General features: G+C 43.5%; 1 protein-coding gene across 2 annotated transcripts; it reads left to right on the forward strand.

The window, feature by feature from the left end:
* The first annotated feature begins 569 nt into the window (after positions 1 to 569).
* Positions 570 to 19,606, forward strand: KLF5 (KLF transcription factor 5). Of its 2 annotated transcripts, none has more exons than XM_065831028.2 (4): positions 570 to 1,002; positions 2,894 to 3,764; positions 4,906 to 4,965; positions 17,919 to 19,606. In XM_065831028.2, exons 1-4 carry the CDS (start codon positions 769 to 771, stop codon positions 18,095 to 18,097), a joined length of 1,344 nt encoding a protein of 447 aa, XP_065687100.1. In that variant the 5' UTR covers positions 570 to 768; the 3' UTR covers positions 18,098 to 19,606. The 2 variants fall into 2 exon arrangements, with proteins under 2 accessions (XP_065687100.1, XP_065687192.1); XM_065831120.2 differs by lacking the exon at positions 570 to 1,002 and adding an exon at positions 1,421 to 1,650.
* The last annotated feature ends 283 nt before the right edge of the window (positions 19,607 to 19,889 follow it).

Below are 19,889 nucleotides of genomic sequence, written 5' to 3' on the forward strand. Positions count from 1 at the left end.
GACTGCCTTTAAAACCCTTTCGAAGGGAGAGACGGTTATTTTAAAACGCCTACATTAGCAGCGCTTCTTTAAAAGACTATCAATAATACTAAAGCACGGAAGGGATTTAGCGGGGGGGGGGTGTCGGCAGACCGCCGCACTTGTTGAAAACCCTCGTCCGAGCACTGCGCCGATCGCCCCAGCCCGCAGAGCCGCTGCCTGCACATCACAGCCGTGCCTGCACGGAGTCCCTGCCTGCACGGAGTCCCTGCCCGCACATCGCACCCCTGTCCGCTCCGGGCGGCACGCCTGCAGCCACCGGCCCCTCCGCCGGGCACCCCTCCCCGGGGCGCTGTGCCGGGGACAGCCCGGCTGCAGACCCCGCGTTACGGCCCGAGCGGGACCCTGAGCGCCACCCGGGCACCCCCCGCAGCCGCCGGCGCGCTGCCCTACGCCGGGCACGCCGCGGGGAGGAGCCGTCCGCGCTGCCCGTAGGCAGGGCGACCCGCAGGGCCGGCCCCCTTCGCCGGGCTGGGTGGGGTGTGTTGAGGGGGGCCGGGGGTGGAGTAGGGTGAAAAAGAGGCGGGCGTGTGTCACCGGGTAGATACCCGTGGCCAGGTACAGGCGGAGGCACTGACGACACGGCCGTGGATGCGCTCTCGGGCTGGGGCTCCTGGGGAGTGAGCGCACGAGTAGCCACCGCCCGCCCGCCCGGAGCCGCCCGCGGGCCAGTCTTCCTACGCCGGGGCGGGCAGCCCGTCCGCGCCTCAGCCGCCGCCAGCCTGCCTCATGGCCACCAGGGTGCTGACCATGAGCGCCCGCCTGGGTCCCGTGCAGCAGCCCGAGGAGCCGGTGTTCGCGCAGCTCAAGCCCGTGCTGGGCGCCAGGGACGCAGCGATCTTCCCCGGGGAGGACCTGAAGCAGCAGCAGCAGCAGCCGCCGCCGCCTCAGCAGCAGCAGCACCCGGGGGGAGGCGGCGGAGGCGGCGGCGCCGCGACTCTGCCGGCGGAGGAGATGGTGCAGGTAGGCAGCGGCCACCCCTTTCACACCCCGCCGGCCATCGCCCCTCTCCAGCGGCGAGGAGCGGCCGCTGAGGAGCGGGCGGGACTGGGTGGGGCCGGGCTGCGGGGCGAGGGCAACGGGGCTGAGGCGGCGGCGGGGCGTGCGTGTGTGAGGCGGAGCGGCCCCCAGCCCATCTGGCTGTCCAGCCCGCCTGTGCGGAGGGCCGGGGAGCGGCAGGGCGCCGGGGCTCCCGCTTTCCCGCCAGCGGAGCGCGGTGAAGCGGCCCGGGGCGCGGCCGGGCTGAGGCGGGGCGCGGGCTCCGGCGGCTGACGGGCCGTCCCGGGGCGGCGGGGCTCGGGGGGGGAGCAGGGCTGCCCCCGCGGGTGTGTTGAAAGCTACAGCTGCTGCTTTTGCACTTGCCCGGCGGCAGAATTAGAGCGGCCGCCTGTTCTCCTCGCCCACGCAGGGAGTCATGTTCGGGGGGAGGAGTGGGGGGAGACACGGCGCACCGGGTGAGGGGACTTCCCGGGACTTTCTGCCTGTCCTGGGAGGCTCTTTGGGAGCGGATCCACGGGCAAACAGCTGGAGGAGCTGAAAGCGGGAGGCGCCGACCGCAGCCGGGCTTCAGCCCGCGGACGGTGTTCGCTCGGGAGGCGGCTCCGGTCCCTGGTGAGGCACCGGCCACCCCCTGCGCGGGGGCTGCCCGGGGGCGGTGGGACGGGAGGTCCTGGGGAGCCCCCGGTGCCGGGCAGGGGAGCGTCGGGCGCCGCGTTTCGTTGGTGTGTTCCCCAACGAGTAAATAACTCCCGTCTTCAAAGCGAGCTTGCCCCTCGGCTCGTAAACAAGAGCTGGAAAAAGTAGCCCGGCATGTCGGGGCAGATCCAGATCAAAGGGACGGGAAGGCGGCTCTTGTTTGTTTGTGGTGTTTACCGGGGGTCTTTGAAGAAAGGTCCCAAACTGCACTTTCGGGCAGAGTCGCTTGTTTGTCAGCTGCTTTCTCTTGCGGGGTGCTAAACGGGTCTGGTATGAGCGCAGTCCTGACGGGGCAGGGGGGAATGTAGCATTTGCCCACTGGAGAGTGCGTGATGGATGTTTTGCCGATGACTGTACCAGTAATGGATCGGGCTCCAGCCACCCACGGATTCCCTCACACCACTACGCTAAGAGAATGATTTCCAAGTAATTAAAGAGCTCTCCTAGGACCGAGGCATGGCTAGGGACATGTTTATCACGCTGTTAGCCAATTATACGCATAGATTTTTTTTTTTTAAGTGTAGCCTCGGAGACACTTTACACAAAGAGGACTCTGATGCAGTCAGCCTGCCTTGTTTTTATTTGGTATTACTTATAATTTTACACTCCGGTGTCGTGTTTCTAATCAAATACCTTTCTTTTAAGAATGAAAAATCCTAGAAGTATAGAATATATATATATAAACATTATTTGAAGTATTAGCATTCAAATAGCCAACTGAGGATGTGGCTTTTAAAGTTAGCATTTCAAAGAGAAGCGGGTGAAACAGATAGGCAGTGACCCTGCTCGAGCAGTGAATTCCAGAGCAGGAGATCTGCAGATTAGGCACAGCGCCTGTCAGTTTTACGCCTTGCGCTGTCTTGTAGTCATAAAAGATGAAAAGTTTGTCGTACACTGAAACATCAGTTCGATCTTAATGCTTGCTCTGCGTGAACAACTTTTGCCATAACTTTATCTCCTTGTCCTTGATGATGTTGATTAGCACGCTGATTATAAAAGACAGGTTTTCATTAGCGTGAGTGATTATAACTTCCTCCGTCGGTAGTTTGTGGCTGGCTGAACAGTATTGTCTTTTATTTGCAAAGCCTCACGCAACTTGCGTGCCGTCATCTTAGTTGGTAAGAAATCACGTGGATTATGGTCTGTTCTGTTTTTGTAGACGAGATGTGAAATGGAGAAATACCTGGCACCTCAGCTCCCGCCCGTCCCAGTCATCCCCGAACATAAGAAGTACAGAAGAGACAGTGCCTCGGTTGTAGATCAGTTTTTCACTGACAGCGAAGGGTTGCCTTACAGCATCAACATGAACGTCTTCCTCCCTGACATCAGCCACCTGAGAACTGGCCTGTACAAATCTCAGCGGCCCTGTGTAACCCACATCAAGACAGAGCCGGTCACCATCTTCAGTCACCAGAGCGAAACCACTGCCCCCGCCCCTGCGCCCACTCAGGCCCTCCCCGAATTCACCAGCATCTTCAGCTCCCACCAAACTCCCGATGTGAACAACATTTTTATCAAGCAGGAGCTGCCTACTCCAGACGTTCATCTTTCTGTCACGCCCCAGCAAGGCCAGTTGTATCAGCTCTTGAGCTCGCCGGATTTAGAGATGCCCAACGCGACCACTCAGGCAGCCGTGATGGACTCCCTTAGCAATGTCTCCATGCCATCAGCCATGGCGGGCCTCAACACCCTCTCCCCAGCTGTCCCACAGACTGCGATGAAACAGTTCCAGGGCATCCCCCCCTGCACCTACCCCATGCCAAACCAGTTTCTGCAGCAGCAGGCCACTTATTTCCCTCCTTCGCCCCCAAGCTCAGAGCCAGGAAGTCCAGACAGACAAGCAGAGATGCTACAGAATTTAACCCCTCCTCCGTCGTACGCCGCGACTATCGCTTCCAAGCTGGCAATTCACAATCCGAATTTACCAGCGACTTTGCCCATAACCCCCCAGAACATCCAACCAGTCAGATACAACAGGAGAAGTAACCCAGATTTGGAGAAAAGACGTATCCACTACTGTGACTATCCTGGTAAGCGATCTGTGCTGGAATATCCCAGCTCTTGCAATAAAAACATGTGAATAATCATGGATGAGCTATAAGTGGGTTTTTTTAGCTGTAGTCTACACCTAGGGAGGACCAAATAATTTCTTGTCGAAGTAAAGTTTCTCTATTGTTTTATTTTGTGTGTCATACTTTCACATTCTTTAAATAATATATGCCTGTATGTTCATGTAATTTGTAATTCTCTTAAACACCTGAGCTCATTTTACCATGTTATAAAACTACATAGAAAAAAAACAAACAAAAAAACAAAACTACATAGGAAAAAAAACCCCAAACAAACTGGTAAAAAATGATGTCTTTCTCTGGTATAGCTCGATGTGACTGTGCAGCTCCTGGTCTCACTTTTCCAGTGCCCACAATGGAGCAGAGGCTTAGTTTGTCCAGCTCCGTACAGCTCTGTTGGAGTCCCCTGGCGCTGAAACAATCACTTCAGCTCCCGGTAGCCAAGGCCACAGCCGTATCTTCCCTCTTCTGAACCTGGGATTCAGCTGCCCACATAAATTCATTAAAACCTCTGAAAATTGTTTGTGGATGGATTCCCTTCCTATCTCCCATTCTTGTATGCTGAAGGGGACGTGCCTCCTTGTAGTACGTGATCACGGACACAAGGCGCTCGCACCCATCCGAGCACAGAGAGAAGCTGCTGCTCAAGGCTGATCTCCGCCTTTACCAACCTAACTCTCAGCAGTGTGTCACCCATTTGCTGCGCCATGCGATAAATAGTTAGTGGACGAGTTGTGCTGAATCCTGAGTAACTATGAAACTGAGTCTGGCTTGGTCAGATCCTCTAGGAAATTTAAAAAAAATAAATTCCTGCTCTGAGCTGTTGCGTAGCAGGTGTTACTGAAAGTAGACTGTAGCAGCTATTGGTCTACTATACTACATTACAAGGTAGTAACTCTGCCAGAAACTCTTCTCTGTGTAAAGCAATGTATCCCTAGGAGCTTTCTCTATTAAATTTTACTTCTAAATGATGATGGTGCCAGAAAGTAGTAGAGTTAAATGTTTCCAGATAGTACCCCAACACCGAGGAAGTTTAAACGTAATGTGGAGTGTTCCTGTTGTCCCTACTGAAATGCCTTTCTGCTTTTTTGTTTCGTTCTAGGCTGCACGAAAGTTTATACAAAGTCTTCTCACTTAAAAGCGCATCTGAGAACTCACACAGGTATGTACACACTCTCGCTGTCTCCTGTTCACTCATGGCGTACCCATTTTCTAAGAAAGGCTGTTCGATCTGCCATCTTCTCCCTGTTCTTTTTCTGTACAGTGGGATGGGTTTAGGCTGGCCATTCAGTTAAGGAAAGTTTAAGCTTCGGTCAATGAGAAGAAAAATTGCTTTTATTCCTAATGCAGTTTTGTTAAACCTTTTATAATAGAGAGCTCAAAGTAGCTAAGAATAGAACAGGTGGAAACTTTTAAATCTAAAATGCTGTAAAGTGTTAAAAAAAAAAAGAGGACTTCTTCCTTTGAATAATGAATGTCAGTAAACGTTACAGTTTTCAAGATTTATCTAAATAGACAGAATTTTCTGGTTTGGGCTTTCTCTTTGACCTGTTGCAATTATTCCGTCTTAGAATTTTTCAGAAACATCATGAAAACTCCCAAGATTTTTTATTTGCTCCGTCCTTACCATTGCATGCATTTTAAATTTTTTTTAAGATAAGTGGTTCTACATATTTATTTAAAAAAAAAAAAAAAAAAGACAATTTCAATTTTTTTTTTGTTGGCGAAAGACATTAAAACGGAGGAAACAAAAAGCGTCAGTGGATGATACTTGTTTTTTCTGTGGTTCGGCCACACTCTGCCTGCAGCCGCAGGGGCTGTCCCCGTTCATGGCCCCGTGTAGAGTGGGGCTGGGGACAGCGTTGGTTGTGCGTGGGTGCGGAGGACGGCACTTGGGAGGCGGAACTGCCGTGGGCATTTACCTGCTCAAGGTGGGGGAAGGAGGAGAAAGGGATATAGGGAGGAAAACACAGCGTGCCCTAAACTATTTAGGACGGTTCTTTGCTGAGATCTTAGTAGGGAACTGCTCGTGCAAAATCAATGTAAAGCACGTGACTGATTTTACAAAGAAATCAAGTGAGAGGGCTGTGGCTTTTGCTTTTAAAACTGAGTAGGAACCTCAGCTCTTCTGTGCGTGGACCTCGGTTTAGGGATAAACACGAGTCGCAGTTCAAGCAACTTATTGAAGCACTGCGGCTGTGCCACTCAAGTAATGGGCTTTCACCTGACTTTAAAGTCAAAACAAAACTTAGCGTGAACTGTGATTTAACAAAATGTTTCAGTATCTCTATGGAAACAAGGCCTTCTATTCAGCAGCTAGTTTGAATGGATTGCTGGATTATCGTAAAGAAATTGACTATCTCCAGGCTAAATGTTGCTATGGAAATTTTGTTTTGATAAATGAAAGAGTTATCTGTGTTGCAGTCACAGTAAAAATTAAGAGCAACTGTACAAAGATTATTGCTTTGCAGGAATAAGAGACTAAACAAGAACACTGTTAAAAATATTTTTGAGATATATATATAATCACTCATTAGCAGTAAGCTTAGTAAGAAAGGAATATTTTCGTTAGGCTATAAATGTGAATAATGTCATATAGTATAATCACATTGCTCTTTAATAAATAACCTGTAAATTTAAGAGTGCAATTTCTACTTATGCACTTTAGCCAGCAACTCCATACCAGTTTTAAATATCTCGCTTCCTATTATACAATAACTAAGAAGAGAGATAAAAGCAAAGCTTAAGTCTGAAAATGAACATTACATAGTCAGCATTTGAAAGCCAGACCCAGTTTTGCAGCTACTCAGGACTCAGCACACTTTTTCTTTTTTAAATCCATTTAAATATTTTTTTTGTACCTTGCGTAGTAATGACTTTAGGGTTTATAAAGTTAATACTTCTGTGCATAGAAATACATACCACATCGCTAATATATATTGCTTAGGGTCACTAATGTTTATTGTTGCCTTCACTTTTTTATCTATAGATATTTGACCTTAGAAATGTGGATAAATGTGCAAAGGTCAGAGGAGCTGATGTATTCCTGGAAACAAGAATGTTGTTTTAGATAAAAATCTAGTGAACTTAAGCAGGTCTGTAATACAAAGGGTCTTCTGGGGAGGTGACTGAAGGGATAAACTGTCTAAAGCGTGCATTACATGCAAGAATGTGAGTCCGTATTCTGTTACCTGCTTTATTTCAGAGTTTGCATTAGTTTAACTCTCTCGAATATTCACTTAATACTCGAAGATTTCCAACACTGATTCTGATCGCTGCCTTAACGTGCGGCTGAAACGTGTAATAACGACCAAGATCTCTGACTTATTCAGTACTGTAAATCGAATAAATGAATGTTAAAGTGAATGGGCGCAAACTCTGGGAAACCTGTGAAGTTGCCCAGCTCCCCCAGGAGCGCAGGGGAATCTTGCTACTGATCTCCGAAAGGCCCGATGCCGAGGGCTAAATTTGGGTGGTGTTTCTGTGCATCCCATCCCCCAGAACTGTGAATTCATACAGCACTACTAAGCTTTGATTTTTTTATTGTTTAATTATTTTTTTTTTTTTAGAAATAAGGGACTTTTGTGAAGCTTTTACCTTCAAAGCCTAAAGCAAGTGTCACATAACCCGTTTAAATAAAGTTGTGTGTGATATTCTTTCAAGTCCCTTCAGGGATAGCAGACCTGTTCATCTGGCTAAACCCGTTCCTTAGTAATCATGGACCACTGAAGTTGTTTTCTCCTTATTCTTAGTTTCTTAACAATACCTTTTAAAATTGGCTGCAGTCTCTCTCTCATCCAAACTGGTCCCCGCCCTTCTCAACAATCTGTCATCTTAAAATAAAAGAGCCTGCAGCAAAGTTTGTCTGCCATTAAAAGTCAAGACAAAACCTTATGGTTTGCCTTTTGTATTGGAAAATCTCGGCTTTTTCACAATATTTATTTAGCAGCCTTTCTCTTCTGAAAGGCTTTCACTGGGTTTAATAGACACTCTTTGAGAACAGACCTAAGGGAAAAGTTATTTTTTGATAGGTGGAATGTAGGCTGTAGTCTGTTTTGCAATTTAGATATGAACGCACTGGCAGACTTTATACATTACATTTAAGTAAAACTATAGGAAATGGGAGAAAAAAAAGGGGGGGAGGGTGGAAAAGAGAGAAAATCCCTTACATTATTTTTCTTAGGTGTTCCCAAGGTGTTCACCTTACACCAAGTCAGCTGGTATAAGCTGGTGTGGTTATTCTGATTTAATGTAATTACATTGGACTTTGGTGTTGATTATTCTCTTAAAGAGCTAAGCAAGGTTAATGTATTTGTGCCAGTTGCTGAAGCAGGCACACGTTTTTCTTTCGGTAATGCTTTATCATTTAAATAATGAAGTAAATGTTCGTTGTTGATAAACTGATAAACCCCAAATTGAACATGAGCAAAGATTCAAATGTTACAAAGATGCAGGACACTTTATATCCTTCTCTATGCAGTTCTGGAGCAGATGCGTGGTGCATTTTAAGGTATTAAACCACTTCACTGTGGTATCTTAACTTGATATTAGTTGTTCCAGAAACAGGTAAAACAGTATTTATTATAGTAAAATACCTGCTGGAATATCTCTCAGAACAGATTGGAATTTTTGACCTTTAGAAGCAGGGATTTTTTTCTTTTAAAATAATTCTACCTGTTAGTCATGGAACAAGTTTCGTTTCATAACTGGCATTGTGCAACTCGCGTACCTAATGGTGGAGAGGGTTACGTGTTCCTCGCAGGCTGCCCAGCAGTAAAACCACCGCGAGGCTCTGGCATTGCAGCTATACGTCCAACCTGAAAAATGTGCCAAATGACAGTGAAAAGCAGTTACTTGCATGTTGTAGATAGATTTCATTCGGCTCCCTCTCTGGCATCTGAGTATATACATATATATATATATCAAGTAATCCTTTAGAAACAGCGCTTCTATGACTTATGCTCTTAGTTTAGTTTTTTTTTTTTTAATATGTTAAAGATTTGGGCTGTGGAAGTTGAGCCTTTGCTATGCAGGCACCTGGAATACCCTACCTGTACCCTACCTATAATGCTGCGGAAGAGCCACTGACTCCAGGCTGTTGGGTTTTCATTTATTTATATTTTAAAATTATTATTATTATTATTTCTGTGAACAGCTGTGCACTTGAGAATTGTGTACGGTTTTAAGAGGAAAATCTGTCATTGTTTTGAACACACCAAGACACGCACATTGAGGACATTTTCCAGCTGCACGTTGATTTTCTGTATACAGAGTCTTTGTACAGGCATGTTCTCTGGTCACATGGTGGGCTTGCCATTAATAGTCTGTAGCATTAGCTGCTGAACTATTTCGTCTCTATCTATAGATCTAGTTTGTATTTGGTGATGGGAAGTGGAAGCCGAGATAACTCAAGAGAAATGGCATTTCTCTAAATGAGATGCACTCAAAATACCTCCACTGCCCCTAGTTATTTCAAAGGCATGGGACAGCTGGTGGCTTGCATGGTTCCTCAAGGTGTTAAACGTTTTATTTTATTTTAGATCTCTGCCTCAGTAGATCCAGAATTAGGCTCTGATGGTAACTCAGAATTAGAACCAGTTGTGTGAATAGACTTCAGGAGTCCATAGGACTCAGCACCCTGACTTTTCCATAGCTGTATGTGGGCACTTGTTAGAGGTGGTACCATATAGAACTGCCCAGGAATTCTTGATGCCTGTTGTTCTGAAGGGAAGAAAAGTGGTGGCTGGGCTCCTGCTGGGGAAAAAAAAAACAATAAAAACACCTTGTGAAAACATGTATTGACTCAAATCATCCTGGGACTTAGGTGAGGGATTTCACTCCTGGTGTACAAATGGGGAGCAGAGGCTCCAAAACACTTTGCGTTGCTCATGGTTGCAGCGTTCCCTGTACTTAGCAAACCTCATCCTGGAAAAATCTTTGCATCATGAAAACAGCAATTAAGCAATATTTCTGTGCGGATTCTGCTGCTTTAACCTGTTAGATGAGTCAGTCGCACAGATTATACTTTAAGGAGGAGTCAGTAAATGCCATTATTGATAGAGACAATACGGAAAAATAATGGAGGAGAGCTAAATAAAACTGTTGACAAAGTGCATTAAAGTTAAGTGTTGCTAGACACTACTGGAGAATATGTTGGTATCTTTTATTTATGAATTCTGCTAAATCCATTAGTTGCCTGTGTGAGAAATGGAAGTACATTACTTTCCTGTGCAAACCACAGTTTCAGGGAAAATAATGCATTTTTTTTTTTTCCAAACACTTTGTGAATGATCGCAGACCTTGGGATTAATCGATCTGGTTCTTGCATCTGCAGTCATAAGCTAAATGAGACATGTCTGAATGTGTTGCTCAGAAGAGGGTGAAATCTTAGCAGCATAAACCTACACTTTAATTAAGTATTACTTGTCATTCATATCAGTGTCCAGCATGCAGTATTTATGAAGCAGGAATTAAATTCCAAGGTGTCAGGTGAGGTGTACCCCTGTTAGATTTTAGATATTGGAAAGAAAAGCCTAATATTTTCCTTTTGATTAAAAGCCTAGAAAGTCCCTCTAAGCATGAAAGCTTAAAAAACCTGTTGTTTTTGTCAATTGCTCCCTGAGAGGATTAAACTTCAGTTCCAGGATATTTGATTCCTGATAAGGAAACTGTTGACCTAAGAGACCGGCTTTAAATATAGTTCATTTTGAGACCGCCCTACATAGGCTAATATAGTCCCAAGATTCACAGCAATTGCCAGTGATTAAAACTTTCCATTATTTGATTAGACATTCCTTATTGTAATTAATTTCTGAGCTTGACTGGTCCGGTTGACTCCTGGTTCCAGGGTAGAGTGTTGTTTGTTGTTTGTTAGATGACCTGCACCTCCCATTGGTGAAAGATTAGAAACATTTAAGTAATGTCCTAGTTTAGTCTGAGTATCTTGGTAGCAGCATTCCTGTCCTGTCAGGCTGCATTATTTATATTCAGTGATCTCTAACAACTCTGATTAAGGACATATTAAAACCTTTGATTTTGGCAAGTGCACAGTGCTTCGCTTTGAGTTAAAATAGCTTTAATGTATTGCTTTCATTTTTTTTTTTTTTTTTTAAATGTATGTGTGCATACAGTAGATGGAAATCTGGAAGTCTATAGCAGGTGTTAAATAAATTCCATTTTAAGAGAACCTCTTATCTGACTGTACAAGAGCCAGTGTTACTGGTGTGAGCGCTAAAAAACTGCTCTTGCACCACAGGCGTAGATGAGGAAATGTGTTCTTCAGCACAGGACTTGTAGACACGGACATGCACCCCAGATGGCATGGGTTTCTTATAAACCTACTTAAAAAAAAAACACAAAAAAACTTTCCACTTTGTTTGCATATCTCCTTGAAGAGAGACCACCTCTGTTAAGACAGAATGTTACGCCAGAAAGAAAATAAACCATTGCACAGGCCGGTCAAGATTCCCCAGTAATCCTTGAACTGCCTAAGACAACACTTAGCAAAACAAGTGCTTTAAGCACTGGTGGGAGCTCTGAGAAGATAATGCCTTCTGCAGTCAAAAAGTGAATGATGCACAGCTCTTTTGACTGTCCCCTTTGCTTCCCAGTCATTTATCTTTCTTTTTTTCTCTTCTTGCTGTTGTTAGAAAGAGATCGAATACTGCTTGATTTATCAGTGATTTGACTTACGAAGCACCACAGCTCTCTGTTACAGGATTCCTGAAAGTGCTGGTTTGTCGTGAAGTGGTACTTAATGGTCACCCTCTAGCCATGACTATACTAGGCAGAGGCTTTAACACGTTTAAAAATGTGCAGTGTATGTTACATGTTCATATCGCTGGTGGGCTGGATGTTTCAAGGACTAAATTTACTTGGTCACTCACAAAATAAGCTGGATGTACCTTGCATGCCATCAGCCCTCTGATCCATCTCCACCTTGGAGAATTTCAGTGCACTAAAGAGCTTTTAAACACCTGTGGGGTTTCTAATTTAAAAAAAAAAAAAATGTATTTTGATATTTCAGCTTTCTGCTCATTCTCTAAAAAAGACCAACCAAACAAAAAAACCCAACCAACCAACCAAACCCAAAACTGTCTTAAAGATCAAAAATCCAACCAGCAAGTTGCTTTTAACAATGGCTACAGCACTCAATCAATGGCAGAAGGAAGGTCTAATTTTAGGTGAATGTTGGGAGTTAAAAACTTCTTTTGAATGAGTGCAGGCAACTGCTGTCAGTTCCAGTCAACCTGGAAGAGACCAGAGTTTAAAACCATTGTGCTATGAGCTACAGGAAAGCTTTTTCAGGCAAACTAAAATAGAGGAAAACCATTTCATTTGTTGTTACCTTTTTTCTAAAAATTTGAGGCTATAGCAAACTGATGCAGACAACTGATGTTAAGATGTGAAAAATTTGAAAACGAATGCACCAGAAAACTTTAAGACAATGTAAATCTTTCTAATAACCTTTTTTCAAAACTGGACATAATATAGGTTAGGTACACAACTCTTGCAGTTATGGTGCAGAAACCTCTGCTTTGCCTACCACTTTTTTGTCATGCCTAGTTGAATATTTTTTAAGGCTGAACACTTGCCACTAGAAATAATTCTATAATAAACACAAGCAATATTAAAATGATGGAAAGAATGGTGGTGGGGGAGTGTATTTATATGGGTGTTGTCTTTTTGGAGTCTTTGAGAAGCGTGCTGCTGTTTCTTCCTCAAGGAAGCTACAAAGTCACTGCTCTTGACAGAAATTTCTGATAGGAAATAAGAGAAGTTGCAGGCGTTGGCTGGTGTAATACCTGTATTTGGATTTCTGCATACCAACAGAGTTACCTAACCTTAGGTTTGAAAAATCCAGCCCTTGCTGTTTGCAGCTTTACATTTCAACAAAGCCATCCTAGCAGGGAATTGCAGAAATAGAGTCGCACACCTCTTTGGTGAAGTAAGGAGTGTGTTTTGTTCTTAATGGGGAAGCTTACCACTAATGGAGGTTTTTAGTGGTTTGTTTTCCAAACAGGATTTTAAACAGAAACAGTTTTTTGAGCATGTTGGAGACAGAGGGTGTGTTCAAAATGAGTGTCACACCCCCCCCCACTGATGGCACTGTGACCCGAATGAGCGTGGCCACCACAGTCGCTGCCACTGGCTAGAATTAACAGTAGGAAAGCAATCAGTCTGTTTTGAAACATCTAAATCCCAAGAAGATAAATTAAAGGGAAAAGAGCCAGTGTGATGTGCCTTACTGGTCTGGACCGTTCTCTTGTGGTATCGGCAAAGAACCCGAACCTGGGGATCTGCGTTGGGGTAGTTTAGCTGCTGAAGTGGCTGGTGAGGTTAGCATGTTATGTTTGGATATCCGGACATCTTTTTGATATCCCTGTGATCTCACAGCATCATAAATATTTATTTTTTTTAAAACAGACAGACACACTGCAAGCAAAATAGTCCTCTTTCAGGTTAAACTCCCTTATCTCTAGCTGGATGCTTTCTGTAAAAGAGCTTCCAAACTAAACATTAGGGCTTAAAATTTCTGTGCTCAACTACAAGTCTGTTTCTGGTGTATTTTTTTTTTAACTGGAGAATAGATACACATTAGCAGTTCAAGAACTTAAAAATATATTTTATGATGTATAAGCCTAGCAAAATATTTTAAAGTCAGTGATACTGGAAGGAGGTTATGCAGAAATCCAATTAAACTTATGAAATCCCTATCCTGTTGAAGTATAATTTAAAGGAAAGCAGTTCTGTTTCCCAGAAGTGCTGTGTATAATATTTCTGGCTTGGGAAGAAAGAGTTGGAGTGTGCTATTTGGCTGGAAATCGGTACCAGCTTCCTCCATGGTGTTTTAGTTGAACAGTGTTGACATTCTAACAAATCCCATGGAAGCTCCCCTGAAGTGGAGGAGTTAGCTGTTTTCTTGCTTTTACAGTGAAATATCTGTTTGATACCGCGATCGTGTTCCAGTAACCCAGCCGTACTGCCTTCGTATTTGATGACCAGTGGCATTCTTGGTTTAACACTCTATAGAAGCCTTAAATTGCTGGAGGAAAACCAAATATTTCTGAAACTTTACAGCTACTGTATTTCACACAATCATTAATGTAAACAAATCTTACATTACTATGTAGCCAATGAAAACAGCATATAAAGGGTTCAGTGTCCGTTGTTGTGTATACCTGCTTTTTTAAAAAATAAATCTTCAACCCCGGATTTCTCTGTGCTTTAAAGCCAATATAGCAAAGAAGTAAAATCACTTCAGAAAATATGTAACGTGAGGCTCGTTTTCCCTTGCCACAGGAACTTGAACCAAATTCTTACTTCTACTAAATGACAAAAGACATGTGTATAGGTTGAGGGAGAGAAAATACTACCAGCTAGTTGTTCTTCTGCTCTCTTTAAAATAATCTCCACCTTCTTTTTCTTGCCCCCCTTCCTCCTTGCCCAAAAGGAAAACATTTGAAATTGATTCAGTTCTTAAATAGAACTTTCCAACGGAAACTAGCGTTACAAACATAGATATTCAGTATTTTACTCCTAGGATTTATTCAAAATAATCCAGGCCTCTCCACTGGCGCTAAAAATACATTTTCCAGCTCTCGCTGTTGGCCAAAGCAGGGGTTAAAAGCGGCATTCTGGCTTCGATTTCCAGTACATAAAAGCGATGCTGTTAGACCAATCTGTGTAAGGCGCTTTCCCTCCCCCGTGCATCCTCTGGGCGCTGCTCGATGCCGCTGGGGTCGGCAGCACTCGGGGTGTGAGGGTAGCAATACTGCTTGTTCTACCTGGCCCTGCCCGGCCTTTCCCCACTGGCAGTCATAGAATCAGTTGGAAGCAACCCTCAGGATCATCAAGTCCAACCATATCGTAACTCTAGCACTAAACCATGTCACTGGGAACCTCACCTAAGTGCCTTTTAAACACCTCCAGGGATGGTGACTCCATCACTGCCCTGGACGGCCTGTTCCAGTGCCTCTCAACCCTTTTGTGAAGCGTTTTTTCCTAATATCCAATCTAAACCTCCCTTGGCACAACTTGAGGCCATTTCCTCTTGTCCCGTCACTTGCTACTTGGAAGAAGAGACCAAAACCCTCTGTGCTACAACCTCCTTTCAGGTAGTTGTAGACTGCGATAAGGTCTCCCCTCAGCCTCCTTCTCTCCAGCCCCAGTTCCCTCAACTGCTCCTCAGTGCCATCACCTGGGAGGATTCGTGGCTGTGGCAGGTGATGCAGTGACCATGACAGTGGAGTGAGTTTCTAAATAGTGTTTCTGGGAAGCTGGGTCCTCGGCAAGTTTGATGAAGGTCCAACCGTTGTACTTAGTGTTGACATGGAAGTCGTGGCACCTGGCAAGGTACAGGGTTCACCTCTGCCCTGATCGGTGGTAGTTTGTGTGCCAGGAGCTTTCATGTCACCTGATGCTGCTGCTCACAGGTTAGAAAAAAGTTTTAACAGCAGTTTCGTTTGCAGTAGGACAGGGTCAGGTACCACCTACATGGGACAGCTTTGAAACTGCTTTTCCAGTAGTGTGACACACGGTGAAGTGTCACATACTTCAGTATCTCCTTGACGCCAACTTTGGAAACTGTGATTTTAATCTCCTGGTCCTCATTCCGGTCTGGTGTGGTCTGGATTGCTCCTAGGCTTTTGTGCAGCAAGTACTTTTTCCCTGACTTGTTTACCATTTCTCTCCTTACTTGTGTAATTCTGCAAAATGGATAAGCACGTGTTTGGAGTATGCAGAGGCCTGACCATATATACGTTCTCTCTTGCAGCTGGAGTGGGAGGATGACAATACTGGGAGTTTAGCATCAAGTATAGTGTGACAGTTTTAAGTGGAGTTTTTTTGAAGAAGAGTTTGAGGCTAGTATGGGGGAAGAGGGAAGATAAAGGAGGAAAAGAAAGAAACACACTGGCTTTGTGTTAAGGTACTTCAAATACAGAAACAATGCTTTTGTGCAACCTCCACATGTGCACCTGTGTTTTAACAGAAGGTGTTAATGGAAGATCTCCCTGGTGCTATGTCTATGGATCAGCAAAGCCATTAATAACCCAGTTTAAATAAATTAAAGATGATGTATATACTGCAAAAGATCCCTTGCTGAATAGAGACCTTTCCTGTCATTCTGCCATGAAGACCAAATGTGTTATCTCAACTGGCTTTTTGGGTGTTAGAAAAGCTTTACACACTGTTTTTGAATGAAATCTCTATTTTAACCTATAGAACATGTTGCATGAAAGAGCCCTATATAGTAGGTCATTCTAGTCTTCCATCAGCATCAGGCAAAGTAAATTTAGTTGTGATAGAAATTTGTAACAATTTGTGCTCTGGTTTGCCATCCACCAAATATTTTTGAACTCTATGAGAGGTGATGCCAGGCTCTAGGTTTGTTTTTCTTAAGAGATTATATGTTTTCACTGGGATTTCAATAAATCCTGGTCACCATTCATGCAAAGAGGTGGTTGTTTGGCAGGATTTTCTCTGTAGAGGTCTGGTTCTGGTTGTGACTGCGCTGCCAACATGAACTCACGTCCCCATTGTGAGCAAAGGGCTCATTCTGCTCTTAGGAGTAGACAGAAAGTTACTTGTTAGTCGATCAGAAGAAGCAGTAGAAACTCTCAGGCGAAACCAGTTTCATAATTTCATCTGAATGATAAATTAGCGTCTCTGAAGTCGTGTTTTTGAGTTTCTCTAATGGTGTTCTCTGCGTAGCTGGTGCAGAACAAAGAATCTGATGGCAGGATACTGGCTTCTGTCCTTCTTCCGCGTGCTTGCAAGATGGGAAAACAGAGAGAAGCAGGAGTCACCCCACAGTGCTGCAGGGTTGAGACTACGAGGGTAAAGGTCTGAGACCAATGGAGAGGGAGAAGGTCTGCCAGATGTGTTGGAAAACTCAGCTTTGGTTTGATTCTGCTCCAGATGAAGCTACTGCCGAGTGCTTTCATAAAACTCGGTTTTCTTTCTCTTTTTGCCAAATGGGTCACATTAATGTAAAGAACATAGATAGCAATCAACTCTCAACTGAAAGGTGTTTTTGTCAACCAGTGTCAACCAAAAGCCTATAAAAGGGTAATCTTAACCTCATATTTATATGAAGCTTGCTTATATCGTGACATCATGTCCATACCAGCTCCCAAGCAGGTGTATGTACATGCCTGAAGTTCTGGTTTCACACAGAAGTCATCGTGGCTTCACGTTCCTCCCGTTTCAAACAGCAAATCTATAAATTATAGACATGCTTAAAACACTCTGTTTATAGTTCTAAAATGAATGCAAATATTTGGGGTGCTTGGGCCGGTGTATTCAAGACTGGCTGGATACTTCAGAGTTGTTTTCAGAGATGCTGTGTCGCCCTGCATCAGTATGGACTGATGGAGACAGCAAGCACTTGCCACCGCTGCAGTGCAACCATTTAAGCACCTGATTGTAGACATTGAATTCTGAAAACGGGTGCTTTGATCTTTTAGGTGCTTTCTCCTATATATAGCTGGGCCAAACCAGGATACCGCAAGTTTATATTGCCCTTGACATTTTAGAAAATACTGTCCTCCTTGTGTTTGTAAGACACTGTGTTCCTTTCTTCACACATCAGAAGCCCTTGAACAGATCTGCACGCTACAAAGAATCCTTATAGAAATCTTCCTTCCCATTTCAGACCTCTTAAGAAAAAGCTCTGTGTAACTTAATTTATGCATTTTTAAAAGGTGCAAGCGTAAGTTACAAACTAGGACAGATTGTGACGAGACTGCTTTTTTTTCCTACTCCCTCTCCCATTGAGTGTAAAGGAGCATATTTCAGTCTCACGCAGGTTTTTTTTACCTCTGTGCATTTTTGTACCGGAGCTGTCTCCAAGTTGTATGTTTGGAATTTTCTTGCTTTTTTTTCCGAGTTATTAAATCGCAGATTCGGAGCAAAATTCGCTGAAAAAACAAATGGGCTGTTAGTTTGGAGCTGTGACTGATTAGGAGCCATCAGCTCCTGTTTCATCATTTATTTCTTCTTTAACTGGAACAGCAGTGCTGTTCAACGGGATATCACATCAAATGGGTTATCACATCGATTTTCTCTGGAGGAGCAGCAGCTGACGGTCTCGTTTCTCTGCTCGTGTTCCAGGTGAGAAGCCGTACAAGTGCACGTGGGAAGGCTGCGACTGGAGGTTCGCTCGCTCGGACGAATTGACGCGCCACTACAGGAAGCACACGGGGGCAAAGCCCTTCCAGTGCGCTGTCTGCAACCGCAGCTTCTCCCGCTCCGACCACCTGGCTCTCCACATGAAGAGGCATCAGAACTAAAAAACAACAACAACAAAAAAAAAACACCCCAAAAAAATACTGGACTGGTCGTCGAGGCTGTTTTGTATCTATGCAATTTCCTATTGACTCTCGACATACAACTGAAATGAGTTTAATTTTTGAGTATGGGTTATCCGTTTGAAAGAAATCTCAAAAGAAACTGGAAATGTATATTTTGTATATTTATGCAGAAAAAAAAAAAAAGGGGAAGACACTGTATCTCAATACCAGAGCATTCGGTCGTTTGTTTGCTCTCATGATGTATATGGCTTTAGTCAGCAAGTTTCATCTCTTTACAAGTATTATGTCTTGACACATTGCAGCTTTATACATTTTTTTTTTCTCTTGCGGTGTTTTGACCAAAGCACTGTCATTATTGTGACAATGTTTAGTAAACAAATTAATGAGAGGCTGCAGATGAATGAACGCAGTGGGAAAGCCATGAATGGTAATCTGTCAGGTTTTTACTGGACATATTTAGTACTCTTCTTTTTTTTTTTTTAATGTTAAGTCATTCTGTGCAGATAAAATACATAGAAAAATTCATAAACAGCCATAGAACAAAACACTTTGTTCTGTATGTTGCGTGTTTGCTATGACAAAGATTTTGTAAATATGCAAATCAGCTTTTTAGGTTTAATACAAAAGTTTTCTAAAGAATCATCTGAAAAAAACAGTTGTTTTACATTTGATAACACGGCACATTTACAAAAAACATTATTTAAATACCTCTCAAAACAGTACCAACTTAGTGTGATTTTTCTTAACAAAAGTGAGCTAAGCATTCAGATGTTTTGGACCTGTTGACTCAAATGGTGCGCACTGAGTATTCAAAGCAGGAATTTGTTTTCAAGTTGCTCAAAAGTGCAAAAGCATTTAGAATGAACTGTAAAGTCAATGTTGGAAGCTTAAATGACGGGGATAGTTACAAAGGACGCAGAATGTTAAACCTCTTACTATAAGCTAAACTTAGTATCACTTTAAAAAGAAGGATTTAGGATGCAATTTTCATATACAGACATGTTAAGCTGGGTCAGCACCAGTATGATCTAGTTTCATGTGGATATTGCGTGTAATTTACTGGAAGGTAAAGGATACAGTAATTTTGTTCAAAATTACAGTGCAGTTTAGTTAATCCACTGCTCAGATTGACACGGGCAGGGGAAAATTTACTGCTGACATAAGTAGCTGGAACTGCACTGAAGTCAATGAAGTGATGCCCTGTTATGCTTACAATGACTTTGATCCACAGTGTTCAGCCTCGGAATAGTAGAGGAAGGGCCAAAGATGAGGTTAGACCGTGTAGGATTTGGCCAGACAACAGGAAGAAGCCAAACAAACATAGTAAGTGTCTGCACTTCACAAGCCGTAATATTAAGCTGTCAACCAAAGGCTAGAATAGACAATCAAAATACCAAAAAAGGGTCTTGCAGGAAAACCTAGCATTGTTAAAACTGTTGTTTGTCTTTATTTATTTGTGGTATATGATAGACTCTTTTTTTTTTTTTTTAAGACAATTTTACATATACTTGATAAATTATAGTTTTGTTTGTTATAGTTAGAAATGTTGCTCTTAATGTAAATAGTTGACAAACGATGTAAATAATTTTGTAAGGCTTCAAATGTTTATACGTGGAAACACATGCATAAAGTGGTTGCTGTTTTGCTTCTTTTGCCTCCCCCTACCTTATTTTTGTATTGTGGTATTTCCTATGCAACTGACGGAGCAAACAGCTGTATAGTTGTAGAATGTTTTGAGAGAGAATGAAATGGTTTATATATAAAGACTCCT

This window comes from Patagioenas fasciata, chromosome 1, assembly GCF_037038585.1.
Source record: "Patagioenas fasciata isolate bPatFas1 chromosome 1, bPatFas1.hap1, whole genome shotgun sequence".
In the NCBI taxonomy this organism is placed as follows: domain Eukaryota; kingdom Metazoa; phylum Chordata; class Aves; order Columbiformes; family Columbidae; genus Patagioenas; species Patagioenas fasciata.

Bases quoted from the DNA above. Each gene is read 5' to 3' on its own strand.
- KLF5 (XM_065831028.2), top strand. From the start codon at position 769: ATGGCCACCAGGGTGCTGACCATGAGCGCCCGCCTGGGTCCCGTGCAG. The intron at 1,003-2,893 runs GTAGGCAGCGGC...CTGTTTTTGTAG, and splicing joins CGGCGGAGGAGATGGTGCAG to ACGAGATGTGAAATGGAGAA. The intron at 3,765-4,905 runs GTAAGCGATCTG...GTTTCGTTCTAG, and splicing joins CCACTACTGTGACTATCCTG to GCTGCACGAAAGTTTATACA.